Genomic DNA, 23,103 nt, shown 5'->3' with positions numbered 1-23,103 from the left:
CTCTAAATCTATGTTCTTATGGTTTGAATTGTTATGGCAACTAGGAACAAATAGAACTAGGAACAATGGGTGCAAGGTATAGACAGGTCCAGCATACAAAAAATAAAAAAATTAATGGAAATTAGAGTTATCCAAAAGTAGAATGGCCTGCCTCAGGAGAATTTTACTACAGATCTTTAAGGGATGGCAACCACTTCTCGGATATATCAAAAGGAAAATTCCTGTTTGAGGAGGAATTGAATTAGACAGCCTCAAAGATCCATTCCTTAAGAATCTATTAAGCTGGGAAGCTAGATGGAATAGTGGATAGAGTACTGGCCCTGGATTCAGGAGCACCTGAGTTCAAATTTGACCCCAGACTTAATAATTGCCTGTGTGACCTTGAGCAAACCATTTAACCCCATTGCCTCAAATAAATAAAGAATTTTTTTAAAAGAATCCATTAATCTGGGAAAAGCACAGATGATCAAGTGCTCAATCAATCAGCAGATGATACAAAAACTGGAAAGAACAGCTTACACCATGGAAGAGGGTTTCACAGGACATGAGGATGCTAGATAGCACTTTGTATTTGGGAAACTAATTTTCTGAACTCAAACATAGCACAATTTAATCTTATTAAATTTGGTCTACCTTGGTCAAGATCTTTCTGGATCTGGACTCTGTCATAAAGTTTTTACAACCCTTTTCCAATACTACAACATCTATAAATTTGATTCACAATAGCATCTCTGCCTTTATCCAGGTCACTCATAAAAATGTTAAAGAACTCAGAACCAAGGTCAGGCTCTAGGACACTCCACTGGAGAAGTCCTTCCAGGATGCCTTCAGCCCAATAATGATTACTTTTTAAGTGTGGTCATACAATAAAAGCAATAAAGTTTATATGTCGCTTTGAGGTTTACCAAGTGTTTTACAAATATCATCTCATTTGATCCTCACAACAACCCTGAATATTAGGTGCTATTGTTTCTCTCCATTTTACAGATGAGGAAACTGAGGCAGGCACCAATTAAGTGATTTGCCTAAGGTCAAACAACTAGTGTCTGAGGCTAGATTTTAAACCTGAGTCTTTTTAACTCCAGGTCCAGCTTTCTATCCACACTGTCATCTAACTGCTTCAATCTAACCCACTTCACCATTTTGCCCACAGCTTTCTATAAACACAAAAAATAGCATGAGAGCTTTGCCAGAAGCATTATGGAAATCTAGTTCTGGTGTTTTATTGTTGTTACTGTAATAAAGAGTCCTGGTTTCAAATACCAACTGATACAACAACACTATGAGGTCATGGTTATTTCCCATGAAAGACTCAGTTTTCTTATCTGTAAAATGAGGATTGTTGGAGGAACAAACTTTATGGATCTTCTTAAGAAGTGCAGAAACATTAGTTATTATTATTGTTGTTGCTATTACTAAAATAGAAGGAAATGAGTTAGAAAAGAACATATGAAGATGTTGGCCTTTGTAGAGGAAGACTGTTATCATTCAGGACACTGGCAGAACTGGGAAGGTAGAAGCTAACCCTCCCTATACTCCCATAACACCCACTGGGCCTCTTTTTTTTTTTTTTCTTCTGGCTGGGACTCTTAAGTAAGGAGTGAGCAGACCTGAGGTGGTTTAGGTGAACTCTGCCCCATGTTCACTTGATCGGGGACCTCTTTGAACAAAAAAGGTCATGAAACAGTTTTCAGATTTTGATGGGGAGAGCTCATGTTATTCTGAGGAGTGCCCCCCAATTACTGCTTTTAACTTTCTGGCTAGTGTTTTTTGTTTTTACCTCTCTGAAATGATTTTCAAAAAATATGCTTTTCAAAATGATTTGATAACTGCTTCTATCCTAAGAGAGTAAAATGATTTCAGTAAAAAGGCTTTAGTTAAAAAAAAAACCTTTGGGTTTATTTTTAATCCATTATACCAAATGAGGAATAGCAATCTGGACAAGACAAGAAGGCAAGGATTTGGGCCAACAAATCTGGGAGTCCTGGGAATCAAGGGATTTCAGAGACCTGGAGTCTTCAGTTGGAAGTTCAGGAATCAAAAAATTTTAATAAGAAGTAAAAAGTGAAATAGCCCGAGAGCTAAAGGCAGATCTTGGGGATCAGATGTGAGAGGCCCAGGAAGATGCCAGAGAGTCAGTGAGGCCTAAAGCCCAGGGTTGGATCTTAGCATCCTTCAGGGAACATGCACAGATAGTTGGTTGGTTGGTTGGTTGGTTGGTTCGCTGGATATTGTTTTTACATCTCAAAGAGAACCAAAATGGCATCACTTCATCAGGGACCAATTAGAGTATGTCCAACTGTAGTTAATCAGACTAATATCTGACCTATCGCAGGTCAGACACAAAAGAGTGCTTATGAACATTTGGAGTGGAGATGGCTCTAAATTTGTGCAATTCATATTCATTTTGAGGGAAAGGTGAAAGTCTCTCTTAGGCTTGAGAGAACTCAGAAGAAGAGATTATCTTTGGGGAGTGAGGCAAGCATCAAAGGAGACTTCTTTCTTAGAAGAGATAGCTGCCACAATGGGCCTGGATGGAAAGAATTTCAAAAGTAGTGATGGGAGGAGAGCACTTTAAAAAAGGGAGAGATCAAAGATCTAGAGATTTAAAAAAAATTCAAAGAGGATAGTCTTGCTGTTGGGTAGAGAGCTTAAGAGGAGATAGTTGGAACACAAGGTAGGGAAGAGGTTGGGGGGATACACTGTGGAGGACCCAGAATGCTAAGCTAAGGAATTCAGAGTTATCAGGTAGAAGACAATAGCACAAATCAAATCTGTCCCCATTTCTATAGTCCTTTAAAGTTTACAAAAACATTTTCCTGGAAGCTTTACAAAACACTTTCCTAGGATTTAAGTAGTATGAATGTAATCCCTATTTTTATAGGGAAATAAACTGAAGTAAGAGAAATAACTTGTCCCTGGTCAGGTAGCTAAGATATTAGAATACAAACTAGAACTCAGATCACCAGATTCTTCCAATCAGGCTGTATGCTTCCTATGGGAAAAGGTCAGCCTCTTCTCAGATTAAGGATTCCCTGAGGTCTGATCAGGAGTGTCCTCTGCCGGGTCAAGGACTTACCCTCAAGGGTGTGGCCAGATCCAAGTCTTTGGTCTCCTTCAGCCCCAGTGGAATCATGGGGACACTGATGCCTTCACTGAAACAAAAGGGACTCTGAGCTCTGAGGTTCCTCCAAGGTTCCCCCTGCTCCTGGACCCCTCATTTACCCCAGACTAAGCAGCTAGTCTAGAGAAGGAAGGGGGATGGATCCATGCTTCTTCCCCAGGATTAATTAATATTTGTAAGGCACTTAGTATAGTAATTAGCATTTAATTAAAGTTTGTTCCCTCCCTCCCCATTCTCCCATCCTTTAAAGCAGACCTCCCAAGACCACACTCAGGAGAAGCTAAGTCTAAACTCCAGTGCCCAGGTCATTTTCTGCTTGTTGTTTCACAAACAGTTCATCTCCTTTAGTGCTAGACTTAAAAATCTGTATTCAAATCAATATTACCATATCCTCTGGAGAAGACATGCCAATGGACTGGTTGATTGTCTATGCAGAGCTTTCAGGACTTCCTAGACCAGAATACCACCACCCCCCGGGCCACCACCTCCCTAAACTATATTGTCCACCCTATTAGAAAGTAGTTCCTTTAAAAAAAGAGGGAAAATAAAAATATCAAAAATTTAAGAAAAAAAAAACAAAGTAATCTCTTTGCAAACAGGAACTACCTTGTTCTGATGCTTGTATCTCCAGGGCTTAGCACAGTGACTAATAGATGCTTTTTCATTTATTATTCTTGCATTATAACAACCTCTTAAGTCCCTTCTAATTCTGGGATTCCATGAGCCAGAGCCTTCCCCACCATCCCTGCCCCAACTAGAAGCTTCAACCTTATGGCTCCCAGACTCAAAAGACCCTGTTTTAAAATGAGGCATTAGGAATGGGGAAGGAAAAGGCAGTTATAGTAACCATTCGTATTTCTATAGCACTTTATAAACCTTAGGGTATTTTCCTGAAAGCAACCTTGTACAGGAGGGAGAGCAAATACTACTGTCACCATCTTCCAGATGGAGAAATTGAGGCTTAGCAAGAAGGAAGGAACTAACATGTCCAAAGTCACTGCCCAAGCAATAGTGCTGAAATAAGACATTTTGTGATATGATAGGGAAAGCACCGGTTTAGGTTCAGGAATTGAATTCTGGCTCTGCTATTTTTTAAGTTATGTGCACTTGGACAAGTCACTATACTCTGAGTCTTTGTTTTTCTTCTCTGTAAGATGGAAGGGTTGGATCAGATGATGTCTAAGGCCCCTTCTGACTTTGATGTCTTGATTACTGATCTCTTGAACCAAACCCAGAATTCTTTCTACTTGGCTTCTCAGATAATAATAGTTCTCATTTCTAGAGTGAGATTGGCAGAAAGCTGTGCCTCTAGGGGCTGCAAGAAAAGCAGTCCCTGAAGGAAAAGGTCATGGAAATCCTGTATTAAGGCAAATATGGGACAGAAGAACATCAATCAATAAGAATCTATTAAATGCCTGCTATGTGCCACTTCAGATATAGAGTGGAAAAATGAAATAACCTTCCCTTAGCTTACATAAGTGTGTACAAAAAATACTTGGTGATTACAAGGGAAAATGGCAAATATTAGGAAGGAATCAAGAAAGGTCTCAATTAGAAAAAGGCTCTTGAGCTGAGCTTTGAATGGACCTTGAAGATCTGAAAGGTGGATGAAAAAAAGGGCACTATAGGCCAAAGGGACAACAAGGGGACCAGAAATAGAATTTTTACCTATGGAGAAAAAGCAGGAAGGTCCATCTAGCTGTAGAATTTGTGAAAGGAAATAGTACACAAAAAACTTAGAAGGCTGTTTGGAGTCAGTTTGTGAAGATTTTTAAAAAAGTTTATGTTCCATCCCAGAAATAATAGAAAACCAGTTTAAACTGAACAAAATGATATCTGTGTTTTAGAAATATTAATTTGGCAGTTTGGAGTTTGGATGGGAGAAGGAAGAGCTTGGAGATCCAATTGGGAGGGTCAGTTCAATGACATAAAGGTCTTGAATGAAAAGCCTGGAAAGACTTATGTGAACTGATGCTGAGTGAAATGAGCAAAACATTGTACACTCTAACAATAACACTGGGTGATGATCAACTATGATGGACTTGTTCATTTCAAGAGTACAATAATCAAAGACAATTCTAAAAGACTCATGATAGAAAATACCATCCATATCCAGGGAGGGAACTATGGAGTTTAAATGCAGGTCAAAGTTCACTATCTTCAATTTTTAAAAGCTCTCTTACATAGTTTTTTTTCTAATTTTTTTCTTCCATTTGGATTTGATTCTTCTTTCACAACATGATTAATATGGATCTATGTTTAGCATAATTGTACATGTAGAGCCTATATTAGATTGTTTTCTGTTGGGGGGGAGGAGAAAAATGTAAAATTCAAAACCTTGTCAAAAAAAAAAGATTGGTGAAAACTAACATTGCATGTGGTTAGAAAAACAAATAAATAAAAATATTTAGATGATAAAAAGGGGGACCTGAACTAGGCTGAATGAGTTGAAGGAAATGTAACAGATTCAAGGGATATTTTGAGGTATCATCAAATATATTTAGCAATTAACTGGATACATGTGAGAGAGAGACAGGAAAGTTGAAGATGACCCCAAGGTTGTAAATCTATAAGACTGAAAGGGCCAGGAATACTTGGAAGAGAAAGAGGAGTTCTGCTTTGGAATGTCAAGTTTGAGATGCCTTATAAAATAGCGCATCCATGGAGAGCTGGTGATGCAGGGCTGGAGGGGCTCGGGAGAGTCTCAAGTCTGGATAGAAAGACTGGGAGTCATCTGGGCAGAGATGATGAGCACCTGAGAGGACTTGGACTTTATGAAATCACCAAGAAGGGGTGGAGAGAGAAGAAAATACCCCGTATTTCTGATAAGAAAACACGAATACAAATTCTTACTCTGTGGTTTACTAGCTATGTGACCTTTCTCAGTGTCACATACCTTCATAAGCTATATGAAACTAGTCCTCCCTGCCCTGCCTCCTCTATAAGGTTGCTGTGGGGACAAAAGGAGAAAAATTTAAATATAAAGTACTTATAGATCATCAAAATGCTACATAAATGCCAAATATTTGTTATTATTAGCCCCAGCTTAGACTTTGATGAGACAGGGATCTTGTCAGGGTCTCAGTTTCCCCTTCTGAAAAATAAGACATCTGAGCTATGTGGGATCACAAACTAGAACCCCCTCCCTTCCCATCCTGGGCACCTCTCATTCTGGTACACATCGACACTACTGTTCAGCTCCTCCAGTTCCTCCTTCAGCAGCTGCAGGTTAGAATTCACATAGCTTAGCTCCAGGGCAACAGTCTCCTTAACTCTGTGATTGGTGGTAGCTCTAGAGAAAGAAACAATGAAAGAGGTGGGGGACAAGTGCAATTATTAGCCCCATTTCATAGATGGGGAAAACCAAGGCTCAAATTGGGAAAGAGACTAACTGGGTCCAAAGTTACACCTAGCAAATCAGAGGCATAACTCTGCCATAACAATTTTTTCTTAGGGAAGAAATAAATATTTATTAAATTCCTACTATGCACCAAGCACTGTACTAAACCTTTTACAAATATTATTTGATCCTTACAACAACCCTGAAAGAGAGGTGCTATTATTTGTTATTCTCATTTTACAGTTGAAGAAACTGAGGGAGAGACCAAGTGACTTGCCCAGGGTCACACAGCTGGTAGGTGTTTGAGTTTGGATTTGAACTCAGGTCTTCCTGAGTTCAAGCCCAGGGTCTTAACCACTAGGGCACATTGATGAGCCCCACGTTTTGTATTTTTTCCTAAATAAGGATATTTAAAAAATCACAGAGAGCTGTGATTCTGTTAATAGAGGAAAATGCCCATGATAAGGAAGGAGATGGAGACTAGAGAACATTCCATTTGAAGCATTTATTGTGGAAAAATGCTGGACTTGAAGTCTAAAGACCCAAGTTTAAATCTCACCTCTAACATTTCTTATCTGTGGGGCTTTGTGAAAGTCACTTGAAGAAGCTAGGTAACTAAGCAATAGGACAATGGTCCTGGACCTGAGAAGACCTGAGTTCAAATTCAGCCTCAGATACTTACCAGCTGTGTGACCCTGAGCAAGTCACTTTATTTCTCTCAGCCTCAGTTTCCTCATCTGCAAAATGAGAATAATACCTTCTCCTTCCCAGGGTCGTTATGCAGAATAAGTGACATAAAGTACTTTACAAACCTTAAAATGCTCTATGAATACTACCTATTCTTAAGAGTTCCCACTCTGGTTCCACAAGGACTAAATTCCTCCCCTGAGAAAGCCAGGATGAGGAATTCTAGACCATAATTCCAGACTCCTGGACCAGAACCCTTTCCCCTCATCCACCTAAGTTCCTTCCTCTAGAGTTGAGCTGAGGGGAAGCCAGGGAAGAGGGGCTTTTCCTGGGGTTTGAAGGGAAGGATTTATAATCAAGGCCTCCTGAGATTTCTTGCTTAGGCAAGTCACCACTTTCCCAAGCTCGGGTTTCCTATTCTGTAAAGACACAAGTTTGCAGAGATCATTTTTATGAGTCTCTTCCAGATCTAAGTCATATTCAGAGGCAGTAGTCAGGTGGTAGAATAAAGGTTAGAGCTAGAATCAATTTGTTTTTCAATGTATTCTCAGAACTTAACACAGTGCTAGCACTGGATTCAAATCTGGGTTCTGTTACTTATTCTCAAGCACCTAACCTCTCTGGGGATTAATTTCTCCTTGTTGGACTCAATGATCTCAAGAGATCTCTAATTGGGCTCTGAGTCCTTCATTCTTTCACCATGTGCTGAGATAGTACATTCCTCCCCAGAGTAACTCTGAAGGAACAAGGAGGCACAGTTGGTTAAGTCTGGAGGCTTGTGGGGGATGGCCAAGGGAGGAGGCAGCTAGGACAAAGTCATCCCAATATGGCTTACATCATCTTCCAAATGTCCCAGGGTGACTGGTGGCCAAGGGACTGTGGGGGCTGAAATGGGCACAGCATGGGCAGGGAACATGAGGGAGGGAAGGACACCTGGAAGCATATACTGAGAGAGAGCCTCAGGGAGATGCACTCTTGCAGAGAAGAACATCCCAAAGGAAAGAGAAAAAAGGGACTAGTGAGTACAGAAGTTAGAATATGAAGCCAGAAATGATTTCCTGGTCCCTGAAGGATAAGCATATATTTATTCTCACCCAGGATACCAACTCATGTCTTAGCCCCTATCTCACATAGACCCTGAAACATGATTAAGCTTCTGTAAACAAGGAGCTTAGGCCAATAGAAAAGTCAGTTGAAAATGCCCAATGTGGATGGGAATTCTCAGAATGGAAAAGAGGACATAGGCTCTGCTTTCAAGGAATGCCTAGAATTGGGAGGAGATAGCCATTACCTTCAGACTGAGAGGGGAAGGACAGAGACCTGGGGGGGGGCTCAGACTTGACCCTCAGAGAACCCCTAGAATGGGGGGGGAAGACAGCCTTTGTCTTTAGGAAGCCTCCAAAACTAGGTGGATAAAGACATGGGGCACTTAGGTAGGTGGCTTAGAAGTGATTTCTACAATAAGTTTCCCAGAGAATAACTCTCTGGAATGTTGTTTGGACCATTCTAAGAACTTTTGACTTGTCCAGGGCACTCACTTGAAGAGGTTCTCCGCCCCTGTGCGCATCCTCATTTCTTTGTTGATCTGCTGATTGATCCTAGCCCGATGATTCTGTAGGCGGCTCCTCTGGGAGTGGACCAGGGAGTTGCAGCCCTGCAAGGAGGTGATTGAACACGGTTCATGTAGGACAGATGGCCAGTTTAGATGGAGACCTCAGATCTTCTTCTGTAGCTATACTTGTTCCCTTCTCTTCCTTACCCTGTACAGCCTCAAGAAACTGGATACTTTCCTCTATGTCCTACATCATCAGGCTTGTGCCCACAGGATTTTCACTGTCCCTATGATGTCTGAGGGAGAAGTCACATTATGGAAAATAAAGAGCACTTCACAATCATTCCAAACTGTTCACAACTATACCAAATTTTGTCTCACAGAATTAGAATTTAAGAACTGGAAGAGTCCTCAGAAGTCTCCTAGTTCAACTTCTGCCTGACTAGAACATTTCCAATAAACAGCCACCCAACTCAGATTGAGGACTTCCAATGACGGAAAGTCTGATACTTCCTTAGGGAGTCTGCTCTATTTTGGATTAGCTCTAGCTGTTAAGAGAATATGCATTCCCCATGCACTATTCCCAGTTCTTTATTTGGAATCCAAGAAGAACAAATCTAATATCTTGTGGCAGTTCTTCAAATAACTTGAAATAGCTATCAAAGCTTAAGTCTTCTCTTCTCCAGGCTAAACATTCTTAGTTCCTTCAACCAAGCCTCCCATGGTACAATCTCCATTTCTCTCACTATCCTGGCAAGCCTCTACTGGTCCAGCCTGTAAAGTACGGTGCTAGTAAATAAACACAGTAGAGTCTCATATGGGAATGGTCTGACAAGGGAAGGTCAGAGAAGAGATATCACCACTTGTTCCAAACATCAGATCTCTCTTAATGCAGCTCTGAATATCTTTAGCTTTTCCAACCATCATAATATGCACCAGTGTTATAACCCTATTTACATAAGAGTTGAACTATTTTCAGATGAGCTTCAGATGAGAAGAAAATATATGGAGTCTCAAAACAAAAACAACTATTGAAAAACAGATTGTAGAGAATTCATTTAATCATTGGACTACCAAGCAAGCTTTACCATGAAAATATCCTCCATATATTTCAAATCCTAAAAAGAAAATTTCCAGATCTCTTAAAATCACAGGGCCAAGTAGAAAAAGGAAGAATCTATCCATTACCTCCTTAAAGAAAAATGAATATTCTCAGGAACATTAGAGCTAAAAACCTATAAATATAGATCTTCCTATATAGTGACTTCCAGATCAAGGAGGAAAAAAAACACATGGCAAGCAACCAGAAAGAATTCAAGTACCAAGAAGTCACATGGATCACACAAGATTTAACAGTTACTAACATAAAAAAATTGAGAGCTTAGAATATATCCTAGAATGTAAAAGATACAGAATTACAACTAAGAATGGCTTACTCTGGAAACTTAGTATATAATCCTACAGAGGAAAAAAATGGACTTTTAATGATACAGAGGACTTCTAAAAGACCAGAGCTGCATAGAAACTTAAAAAACCCAACACAGCAATCAAGAGATATAAAAAGGTAAACATAAGTGAGCAATGATAACATATGTCCCCTCATATGCTTTTTCAACTTATCTTTGGGGATCATAGAGCAAGACTAATAAAACAAAGGGTCTGGGATTGAATCTGTTATACTTTCGTGACCTTAAAAGAAGAATGGAAGGGGGCGGGGAGGAATATATTAAGGAAGACAAAGGGAAAGAAATAAGAGGGAAAATTATATCCCAAAATTGAGGTGAACAAGTGGAGAGAGAGAGAGAGAGAGAGAGAGAGAGAGAGAGAGAGAGAGAACTAAAATACATTTCACTAACAGGGAAACAGCATGGAAATGGGAGAAGAGAAAAGGTATAACAAGGAAAAGCTTAGATTAAGGGAGGGATTAGCCCCAAGCAAAACAACTCTAAAAGGGTGTTATCATAAACAAATTATAGAAGCATTTTTATTTTATTTGTTGTTGGACATAGGGATAGGGAAGAGTTCAGGACCAAACAAAAGGCAGAAAACATCACAGGAGGTGAAATGGACAATTTTGATTATATAAAGAGGGAAAGGAAGTTGTCAAAGGTAACACAGATCCAACATAGGCCCAAGATTAGAATTTCATTTGAAGCTTTGAAGACAAAAAGGAAAGAGGGTACCTAACTACTAATCCAGTATGCCCTTCCCTGTCAGTCAATAAACCTTTAATAAATACCTGCTATATATGCTAAGCACTGTATTAAGGGCTAGAGAAACAAAGAAAGGCAGAAGAAAATGTCAGCCCTCAAGGAGCTCACAGTCTAATGGAGGAAACAATTACAAATATGTGCAAACAAGCTACATAAAGGATAAACTGGAAATAACAGACAAAAGGAAGGCACTACAATTACAAGGGAATTAGGAAAGGCTTTCCATAAAGCAAGATTTTTAGATGGAATTTAAAAGAAGCCTGATGCCTAGAAATATGCCCACCCTTAGGAAAAAGAAAAAACAACAACAAAAAAACTTGATCTTATCATGCTATCAAGTGATCGTCTCCTTTTCAAATCCAAATTCCTAGGAAAAGCTATCTGAACTCTACCTTCACTAACTCTCACTTTATTCATATCTTCACCCCTCACACAATTTCCTTTACTCAGTCTTTATTTTTCTATACCTCTGTGCAACATTTGTCTACACTCCTCTTGGGCACTCTTTCCTCCTTGGATTTCTAAAACTGCATTCATTCTTGGTTCCCCTACTATCTGATTCCTCATCTATATTGTTGGATCATTATCTATATAATGACCCCTGATTCTAAGTATACCTCGAGGCTATGTCATAGGTCCACTTCTCTTTCCACAATCCCTTTCAATCATCAATTTCCATGTGTTTGTTTACATCTCTATGCAGATGAGTCTCACACTTTATATCTAGACCTAACCTCTCTCCTCAGTTCCAGTCACATTTTGTATACCCCACAGGTACCTCAAACTCAACAAGTTAGCCCTGTGTTTGGAACATAGTAGGTGCTTAATAAATGTTTATTGACTGTTGATAGACTATCACAATCCAGAAAAGAATTCATCTTTCCCCAAAATTCACCACCCCCTTTCCAATTTTCCAAATTTTTTCAAGAGCATCACCACCATTTCAATTACCCAGACTCACAACATAAGAATCATCTTTGTCTCCTGCTACATTAAAAAAAATAGCATGTGTAACTCTATTTTGCCTTTTATCCACCATTTTGTGAAGTTAAGTCTCAACTTCATGGCAGTCACTTGATTTTAGAGAAGTCACAAAATAGCCCTCTCCCTCCTGCTTCAGAGTCTCCTGATCTCCACCAATAAGAAAGCAGCTATCTCAATCTCTACATCCTTTTTTTCATTTTAATTGTGTAGAAATCCTTGGTCAATGTCCTTGGCTACCAAGAGCCTTGAACCCAATCGGTTTCTGTGGCTCCGTGCACTTGTTAAAAAAAAAAATTGTCAGGGCAGTCAGGTGGTGCAGTGGATACAGCACCAGCCCTGGAGTCAGGAGGACCTGAGTTCAAATTTGACCTCAGATACTTAATGATCGCCTAGCTGTGTGACCTTGGGCAAATCACTTAACCCCATTGCCTTGAATAAATAAAATTTTAAAAAATTAAAAAAAATCTTTGTTGGAGCAGCCAGGTAGTGCAGGGGATAGAGCACCAGTCCTGGATTCAGGAAGACCTGAGTTCAAATCTGGACTCACACACTTAATAATTACCTAATTGTGTGACCTTGGGCAAGTCACTTAACCCATTGCCTTGTAAAAACAAAATCTTTGGATGTAATTACTTTGCATCTTTATTCTACAGTAACATTCTTCACTCCCTCACCCCTACCTAATCAGTTGCTAAATTATTTCTACTTTCATATTTCCTCCATCTAAATCTTTCTCTCTATTCACACAACCATTACCCTAGTTAAGACCTTTATCACCTGCTGAGTAAAGTGAGCAAGCAGAACCAGAACATTATGTATACTAACAGAGACATGGGGTGATGATAAGCTATGGTGGGCTTGATAATTTCTACAGTTATAACAAAGACAGTACAAAAAGGATTGTGATGGAGAATATCATCCATGTGAAGTTTAAATGTAGACCAAAGTTTACTATCATCAATTTTTAAAAAAAAAAAGTTGTCTTATGAATTATGCTGTGTCTTTTCTGTTATTTTTCTCCATTTGAATGTGATTCTTCTTTCACAACAGGATTAATATGGATCTATGTTTAGCATGGTTATAGATACAGAGCCTATATTACATTGCTTTCTGTCAGGGGGAGAGGGGTGGGAAGGTAGGGAGAGAGAGAGAGAAAAGTAAAAAAAAAAATGTGGTTGGAAAAGAAAGAAAGAAATGAAGTGATTTTCTTTTTTTTTTTCCCTGTGGCAAGGCAGTGGAGTTAAGTGACTTACCCAAGGTCACAGAACTAGGTGATTTTTTTTTTATGTCTGAGGCTGGATTGGAACTCAGGTCCTCCTGACTCTAGGGCTAGTGCTCTATCTATCCCCTGGGCTACCTAGCTGCCCCTAAAAATAAAGTGATTTAAAAACAAAATAGACTCCACCCTGAACTATGGCAATAAACTCCTAATTGGTCTTCCTTTCTCAAGTGTCTCGCCTGCAATCAGTCAAAAGTGATATTTCTGAAGACCATGTCACTTTGCTGCTCAAAAATTGCATTCATACTACTCCCAAAGGGATGTAAAACTATACATACCCTTTGATCCAGAAATACCATTGCCTAGGTCTATTTCCCAAAGAGATCATAAAAAAAGGGAAAAGCAGTTCTTTTTGTGGTGGCAAGGAAATGAAAATAGAAAGGATGGCCATTTATGGTGAATGGGTGAACAAGTTGTGACATAGGAATGCAATGGAATACAATTGTTCTATAAGAAATCATGAACAGGCAGATTTCAGAAAAACTTGGAAACACTTACATAACGGAAGCTGAGTGAAGTGAGCAGAACCAGGAGAATACTGTATATTCTAACAGCAACTTTGTGTAATGATCAGCTATGACAGACTTACCTTTTTTCAGCAATTACAATGATCAAAGACAATTTAATTCTAAAAGACTTGTGATGGAAAATTCCTATATATCCAAAAAAGAACTATAGAGTCTGAATTCAAACCAAAGTATATACTATATTCATTTTTTTATTTTTTTGTTTTTTCTTTCTCATGGTTTTTTTCCTTTTGTTCTGATTCTTCTTTTACAACATGACTAACTTGGAAATAGGTTTAACATGATTATACATGCTATTACTTGCTATTTTGAGAAGGAAAGGGAGGAAAGGAGAAAAGTTTAAAACTCAAAATCTTATAAAAAAAAAATGAAGGTTATGGGGCAGTTAGGTGGTGCAGTAGATAGAGAACCGGCCCTGGAATCAGGAGGACCTGAGTTCAAATCCTATCTCAGACACTTTAATAATTAATCTAGTTGTGTGACCTTGGGCAAGTTAAAAATTATCTTTATATGTAATTGGGAAAAAATACTAGTAACTGGAAAAAAAAGTTGTATCCATGTTAAAATACAAATTTAAGCCCTTCGTCATCTGGTTAAGGACTACCTTTCCAAGCTTATTACTTATTACTGCTCTTCATGTATTCATGCACTTCGAGCTGTGTTGGCCTATGAACCATTTCCTAATGAGAATTTTCTATCTCCCATCTCATACTTTTGCACAGAGTATCCATTATTCCCTCCTCTTCATCTCTACTTCTAAGCTCTTAGCTCCCTTCAAGGCTCAAATGCCGCTTCTTACCCGAGACCTTTCCTGATCACCACCCACACCCCTACTACTAATATAAACATTTGTATTTTTCCCCTTATTTTACAGATTAGGAAACTGACCCAATGAAGTTAAACAAGTTTCCAGGAGTCTCACAACTAGTAAGCATCTAAGACAGGATCTAAATCCAGATTCTTATTTACAGTTCCTTGGTCACAATACTCTATCTTCATCTCCATCCTAAAAATTAGTGGGCTAGATTAGATGATCTCTCTAAGATACATTCCACCCCTAAATCATATGTATTTCTTGCTGGCTCTGCTGGCATGTATCAAGCTAATCCCTACCACCTTTCTAACACTCCTATTCAAATACTACTGTTAGACTTCAAATCAGGACCCAACCTCCCCCACAAAATCTTTGCAGACCCCAAGTCCTGGGCTCCATTAAAAACCTGATATTCTAATCCCTGCTATAAAATGTCCTAGTTGTGAAATTTTGGGAAAGTCATCTCACCTCTCTTGATTTCAGTTTATCTGTAAAGTGAGAAAAATAATACTTAGACTCTCGGCTCCATAAAGCTGTTGAGAGGAAAGCACTTGGTCAAATTTTAACTTCAGAATTAGGAGTGAACTTTACATCTATTCTTGCCCTCACAAGAGCCCCTGTGACACAGATGCAGCAAGAAATTATTATTCCCATTTCACTTAGGGGTAAACAGGCTAAAGGAGAGAAACGTCCTTGCCTAAGTAAGAGAGACAGTACAAGAATCAGAGCCAGGACCTCTGGTTTTGTGACCGGGACCTCTCAACTATACCAAACTGTACAGAAAGTGGGGAATGGAAGAGGGGGACAGAAAAATGGGGTGTGGCAGAAAAATCACTGAACTAGGAATCAGGCAATAGGCTGGATTCAAGAGGAAGCATGTTTTGCCAGAATACATAGACATGGTTTATTATTAATAGAAGGGGAGCAGAATGTGGAGTACCTTGAAGACCACACTACAAAGCACAGACCTTGCCTCCAGGATAATCGAAAACTAGGAATTCCCCCCTCCCCCGCAACAGAGAAGGGACAGGTAGAAAAAGTGAAAGAAGACTGAGCAGGAGGATCTTGGGAGGATCTCAGAGCCCTGTCCAATTAAATCCTACACTCTCATTCTGACTTTTCACTGGGCAAGATAATCATGCCTTAACCTAGTTTATCTAATCCAGGCATCCTCCTCTTTCAAAGGGTTTATTTTTACTTCTTTCACAGGAAGGAGAATAATAGGTAAGTCCTAAAACACTACAGAAATATGAATTATTATCGGAAGCAGCAGTGGTGTGGAAGAGAAAGTGACAGACAAAACCAGATGGCCTGGGTTCAAATTCCAACTACATGAATTCAGGCAAGAAGAGCCTGCCTGGGCCTGAGCCATGACTTGCCTACTTCTTCAAGTCGAAGTCAGAACCTGGCAGAAATGAGACGACTGCTCTAATTTTTCTTATCTCAGAGGAAGAACCAAAGAACTGGTTATGCTTAGGTTCCTGAAGGAGTACTGAAACAGAGGGACAGAGCAGAGCAGAGGTATCCAGCTCAAAAAGAGATGATCCCTAATGACAACATATTGATTTAGAAAGCCACCCGTTGAGACTATCTACATTGTAATGCATTTTTTAAACATTTCTTAATTATATTTTAATCTGATTCTGGCTGCACCGTGGAGTTTTGGAGGATTGTTTGGGTCCATTTGATACCTCTCCTTAGTCAGAGAGCTGAAATGACCCTGAAAGGCTGACTAATTCATCCCTGTGGGTACCTACCCCCAAAAACTTTTATAGAGAAAGAAATATAAATTCATGGAAGAAAGACTCACCCAAGCTCACACAGGCAATAAATAAGGAGCAGAGCTTGGGTTCTGATCCAAGTATTCTGGTTCCAAATATAGTGTTCTTTGAAAAAAAAAAAAAGACAAATAAGAGATTCAGGGAACCTGGGTCCAAGTTTTGACTTTGGTACTAATTAGCAATGTGACCCTGAATTATTAGAATAAATTAGAACCAAAAAAAAGAATAAATTAGAACTAGAAAACAATTAGAATAAAGAATATTAGAATAAATTAAATTTTCTGGTCTCAGCATTCACATCTGTCCAATGGGGGTAATACTAATTACAGAATTGATATGGGTAAAGTATTGAATAAGGTTTTAAAGAGTCACCAAACTACTATTATTCATTAAACTACAATTATGCATTAAAACCCCTAGAGTTCATTTTAGTTCCTGTTTCAGAACACTGAATACAGAATAATGGGTGTGGCAGAAAAACAAGTCTCTGAACCAGACTTGAGTTCCGGGGGCCAGCAGGTCTGCTGCAAAGTCAGGTCTAAGGGGAACTGGAAGAGATCTCAGAACCATCTAACCCAACTCCCTTGTTTTACAGGTAAGGAAACTAAGGTCCAGGGTTTTTAAAATCCTTATCTGGAAAGTCTGACCCAAGCATGTTGTCAGGCTGCCCCTGCACTGCTGCCATACTTTATTAGTTTATTGGGTGGGGTTGCCCACCTGGGCTAGAAAAAAGCTGCCTAATAATGGAGCCAGCTGCTACACTAAATGACCCTGTCAAGTAGTGTATTCACCATTATTGGAAGTATCCCAATAAAGATTAGATTACTATTTATTTTGTTAGGTTTTTAACTTTTTATTTATTTAATATTTTTATTTTTTCAGTTAGGGATGTTTTAAAGATGATTCCTGTTCTTTTCTGGGTTGAACTAAATCCCCCCAGGCACTTTTCTAACAACTTGGTCTAGGAAAGTTTGCTGGTGGTAGTCAAAAGCTAGAGTAAGCAGGTAAGTACTAGAGAATATTAATTTTCAGGGTAGCATCTGGATTCCTTATCCTCCTCCCATGAGGCATCATTCAAGGCTCTTCGTTGCCTAGATTCAATATAACTTGGCAGTCTTATCCCCTAAGGCTCCTGAGCTGGGTTTCATAGCTGAAACTGGACAGCTTCACTGGCCCTTACTCTTGTTCCTCCATCCAGGTCTCACCTAGTCTATCTCCTTCCTATCTGGTATAAAGGGAATGGTTGTATATTCCCCAGCAAGGAGGCACCTGGCCTCTGCTTGAAGACTTCTGGTGAGGAAGAATTCACTACATCCCAGGGCTGTCCATTGCTTTTGCCCAAATTGTCTAGAAGTTTTTCCTTCAGCCAAATCTAAATATGTCTCTGAACAGCTTCCAGTTCTGCCCTTTGGAGTCAAGCAGAACAAAAACCTAATCTCTCTCTTCCACATATAACCCTTCAAAAATTTGAAGACAGCTATCTTGTTCTCCATCTTTTTCTTTTTTTTAATATATTTTTATTTCATTAACTATTTCCCAATTACATGTAAAAATTTAACAATCATTTTTTTAAATTGAGTTCTAAATTCTCTCCCTCCATTTCTTCCTCCCTCCTTGAGAAGGTAAGAAATTTGATATAGATTATATATGTGAAGTCATACAACTTTACTAAGCTAAACATTCTCATTTCCTTCAGCCCATTCTTGTAGGACAGTTATATATTCAAAGAACACTGGAATTAGAAGAGGCCTCTGAGATCTTAACTTCTGGCTTAGATTTGGGGGAGACAAGGGAGAACTTTATTGAAAAAAAAATATTTGTTTTCAATAACTTGTGATTTAAATTTAGTATGTTCTTCAATTATTTAAAAACATCATTCTGAGGAGTTCATAAGCTTCATAAGATTGTCAAAATGGTCCATGATACACAAAAACATTAAGAATCTATGATCTAAAATTGCCTTCTGTGGGGGGTGGGGGGAGGGAAGTAAGGGGAAAAATTGTAAAACTCAAAATATATTTTTTTAAAAAAGAATCTATGGTCTAGCATCTATATAAAAATATTCATAGCAGATTTTTGGAGTAGCAAAGAATTGGAACCTGAAGGGATGCTCACCTGTTGGGGCATGACTGTTCCACTACTGTGATGTAGGAAATGAAGGGGATGGTTTCTGAGAAACGTGGGAAGACTCGTACTGATTCAAAAAGAAGTGTGTAGTACCAAGAGAACAGTTTCTACAATAATAATTCTATAAAGACAAGTTGGAAAGACTTAGAAACCCTGATCAACACAACGATCAACCACAATTCCAGAGGACTCATGATGAAACATGCTATCATCTATCCAGATAGAGAAGTGAAGATTACAGTACACTTTTTAAAACATGATTAATGTGAGAATTTGTTTTGCTTGTCTATATGTATTTGTTAACATATTTTTTCTTATTTCCTCAATGAGGAGAAAGAAGTAGGAGGGAGAGAATTTGAAGCTGAAAATAAAACAATATTTTTTTTTTAGGTTTTTGCAAGGCAAATGGGGTTAAGTGGCTTGCCCAAGGCCACACAGCTAGGTAATTATTAAGTGTCTGAGACCACATTTGAACCCAGGTACTCCTGACTCCAAGGCCCGTGCTTTATCCACCACGCCCCCTAGCCTCCCCTCAATTTCTTTTTAAAGAAAAGAATCAATATTCCACTTCAACTCCATCATTTGACAGAGATGGAAATTTTGGTACAGAAACCATTTCTGTTTTCTCTCCCTATTTTCTCTCTCCCCCACTTCTCTTACACACACACACACACACACACACACACACACACACACACACACACACACTTATTTCCATTTTATATCACAGTTATTTATGCAGAGGGAGGAACTCTTGTCTTTCCTGTGATGGAAAATGTTGCTCTGAGGTGAGTTCCCTCCTGCATTCTGTGGGCCACTCCTTACCTAGTCAATCAAACCATTAATGCTTGGGAAAATTTGCTCTGTAAATTCAATTCAGGAAAGCCTTTTTTTTTTTTAACTGATCCCTCAATACCCACCCAAGCCTTCACCGAAACCCTGCCCCAGGTACCTTTGTGCTGGGAACAAGGTTGGGAAGGAAAATGAAAGGGTAAAAAAGAGAGACCTGGACTCTATCTCCAGGGAAATCTTTGGCTATCTTGGAGGGAGATAATATTCATTAGTCCTAAAAGGTTTTAAAGTATTTTCTTCTGAATTGTCCCAGAGAGTTGATTCATGCAAATATTCTTATCTCCATTTCTCAGGTCAGAAACTGAGGTTTCAGGGTCTCTCAAGTGGATAGTAAGCAGGAAGAACCAGTTCTCCAATCCAGGTATCTGGATTCTACATCTGTCCAGTAAGGATAATACCAGTACCACTACCTCACTGGACTGAAGTGGGAAATGCATCTTACAAGCCTAAAGTGTCTTATTATTCTCATTAAAAACCCTAGGAGTTCAGTTTAATTCCAATTTCAGAAGGACTGAACAATGGAGTGTGGCAGAAGAAACAGGTCCCCAGACCAGGAAGCAAGAGGTCTGGGTTCAAGGGGAAGCTGCACAGTCACAAGCTTGCAGGATGATCATCACAGATCTAGAAATAGAAGGGAACTCAGAGACTATTGAGACCATCCCTCTCTTTTTCACAGATAAGGAAATTGAGGGCTGGGGAAGGGACATTTGTTAAAACCCTAGAAGCAGGTTCAGGACCACCAGTTCTTGGTTTTGTCTATAAAGCCATCACCCAAAGCAACCCCTATGTTGATATGGCACCAGTCTCCCCTACCAACTGCCACCTTCAGAACAGGCAAGCCAACCTAGTAGAAGCAGAAAGATAACCAGAGGAAGAGATAGGAAGTAACATGAACCAGTCAAGTCAAACCACTGGGACCACCATCTTCCCCTAGATCCTGAGGGAGGCAGCCTAGGACCCTGAATCCAAGATCTTGCCCAGTAGCCTTCGCCATCATCCTGGAAAGCAAGAGGAGATGCTGCTAGCAGCCTGGCAACTATTCCTGTGGATGCTTCAGTCACAGTTACTGAAGATCGAGAAAAGAAAGTTTTGTCAAATGGTTCAGAAACTGATATTTTAGCTGAGGAAGTGACCCTATAGACGAGACTTTAATCTCTGCCTTTCCCCTACACCCTAACTTTTCCTTCTCATCTGTAGCATGTCTTCCCCCATGAGAGTGAGTCCCTTGAAAGTAAGCATTATCTTACTTTTCTCTTTATATTGATAATGCTTAGCACAATGCTTTGCACACAGTAAGCACCAACTAAATAACTTATTTATATTCATTCATGCCAGTGCTCTACCCAAGAAACAGTCATGAAATACCAGCTCTGACCACATCCTTCCCCAGCTCATAACCCTCCCATGGTTGCCCTCTGCCCACAGAATAAATTCAAACTTACATTCAAATCCCTCTAGGACCTAACAACTTTTCTGTCTAAGATTTTTCCTTTCTCAATCTCAAAACAATTAAGAGATATGTCCCATCCATGATATCTATCCCATTTCACTGCCTCCATGCTTTTCTTTGAGGTCACTCACTCAAGGGATGGGAAGGAGGTTTCAGCTACAACATTCTAGCCCCTGGGGGCTCCACCATGTCTGTCCCCTCCACTTTTAATGTATCCTCTATCCCCACACATCCTAATGCCAGGCTATCACTAGTCATCCTGACTCACATATAGTCACTGGACCCTGAAGATTCTGGAGGAGAGAGTGAGGCTAATGACTTTGCTTAGCTCTACCTCACTTAAATCTAATTCACTTGCAATTCAAAATATCACCCTCCTGATATCATTGGTCCTTTTCCAGAATGAATGTTTAATATCAAACAGCAAACAGCATCATCTGTCCCTATCCACACTCAGGACAATACCATTCTAGATGAAAGGAGGAAATTCAAAATTATAAGTGAGAGGCCTTCCCTTGCAGACCAGATGGTAAAGGAAGATGATAAAGAAACAGAAGCAGCCTGAAAGTCTTCAGTTACCGGTGCCCTTTGATTTTTTTTTTACAACATTCAACTGTATTCATTGCTCACCTGGTCCTTAGCCCAATCCTCAGTCTTATGCCATGGGATCACAGATTTACAGCTGGAAGGGACATCAAAGGCTGTCTCATTCAATCCCTTGACCATACAGATGAGGACTCTTGAGTCCCAGAGAACTTAAGGGACTTACTCCCATGAGTACTTAGTGTTAGAGACAGAGGATTTGAATCTAGGTCCTGTGACTTCAAATCCAGCTAAAAGGCAGGACATTAAGCCTAGATTTAGGCATATCCCAATTCCAATATTTACTAGCTAGATGATCATAGGCATGCCACACATCTTCTCAAAAAGAAAATCTGTCCTACCTAACTCACTGGACAGCTGAAAGTTTTTCTGTGGAAACTAGAGGTAATATTATTGTTATTATTTCCCTCTATCCTTTGACCAATCACTGAGATTTATGTTTCTCTGTCTCCAAGAGAGTTTCCATTTCCGACATTCTTATGATTTGATGAATCCTAAGAAAGTTAACAAAGTATGGCATTTGAGAAGAGAAATGATGCCCTGACACTAGAGATGGGGAAAACTGCTTCCCTATGTTACAAGATCCCCTCAGAACAGGACTGCAGGTGGCCCATCCAAGTTAGCAACCCCTGATTGAAACAATACCCAGGGCCCCCAGCCAGTCTGGGAGTGGAAACTGGAGATGGCTCCACTGAGCCTCCTGGGAACACCCTGAGCTCTCAGTCTGTGGCTTGGCTGTTCTCTCTCCTCTTAAAAACCATTTCAAAAGGCACAGTGCCCGGAAGGGTGTTCTAGAATATGAAGATCTATGTTCCAGTGTTGGCTCTTCTCAGAACCTCAGATTCCTTGTCTGTAAAAATAGGATACAAATACAAGTGCTCTATTTTACAGGGTGGTGATGGAAAGTGTTTTTATTAATGGAAATCAAGATCAAGAAGGGGAAAAAAAAAAAGAAAATCCAGATCATTAATTCAGAAAATTAGTGGTAGAATTAGGGACTACAACTCAGTTCCCCTAATTTCAGAGTCAAGGATCTCTTATTCCATTGAATCAGAGACTGGGACCAACCTAAAATATCAAGACCATCTGGAAAAGCTATCTACAATTTCCTCTTTGGTCAGTGGCTTAAAATAACCCTGAAAACTTGAAAATCAAACCAAAAAAATGACTACTGTCACTCTCTTGATGAAATTGCATTTCCAGGACATATACAGTAAACACTTAATCAATGTTCATGGAAGGAATATATATATATATATATATATATATATATATATATATATATATATTCCCCATCTGATTCCAGCCTACCTTTTTAGATTCATTGTGTACTCATTACCCTTTCATGAACTCTACAAGCCAGTGGAACAGGCTTTCTTAATGGTCATCTTATCCAAGCCCTTCATGTCTGGGAGGTGCTGATCCTCAGCTCTGCCCCTCTTCCAGACTGAAAGACCTACAACAAGTTTCCTTGAAAGTTAAAGCAAGGAAAATTTAAAGCCTCAGCTTTAAATGTTCTCCTATCATTGTCTTAAGAGAATCAATTAGAGAAACTCTCTAGCCAGAAAAGGACAATGTCTAAGATTATTGCCTTCCAGAAGAAGGTCCATCTTGGGGAAAAACAATGATGAGGTTCTGTGATTCTTAATTCTGGTTCCCATACTTAGCCTTCTGGTTTTTCTGGCTTCCAAGATATCATTCTTTTCCAGGAAGTCTTTCCTAAACCCTCTTAATTCTAGTGTCTTCCTTAGATTAATTATTTCCTATTTA

The 23,103-nt window shown here is 39.4% G+C and overlaps 1 protein-coding gene across 1 annotated transcript in view; it reads right to left on the bottom strand.

Moving 5' to 3' along the window:
- Positions 1-23,103, bottom strand: part of RHPN1 (rhophilin Rho GTPase binding protein 1) — a 52,653-nt gene that overhangs the window by 27,618 nt on the left and 1,932 nt on the right. Inside the window, exons 2-4 of the mRNA XM_074202951.1 lie at positions 8,690-8,805; positions 6,288-6,416; positions 3,080-3,155 (exon numbers count right to left, since the gene is read on the bottom strand). Coding sequence (XP_074059052.1) covers positions 3,080-3,155; positions 6,288-6,416; positions 8,690-8,805 — 321 coding nt within the window. The remainder of the gene's footprint in view (positions 1-3,079; positions 3,156-6,287; positions 6,417-8,689; positions 8,806-23,103) is intronic.

This window comes from Macrotis lagotis, chromosome X (assembly GCF_037893015.1).
Source record: "Macrotis lagotis isolate mMagLag1 chromosome X, bilby.v1.9.chrom.fasta, whole genome shotgun sequence".
Lineage (NCBI taxonomy): Eukaryota > Metazoa > Chordata > Mammalia > Peramelemorphia > Peramelidae > Macrotis > Macrotis lagotis.
This window is presented reverse-complemented; position numbering and strand designations above follow the sequence as displayed.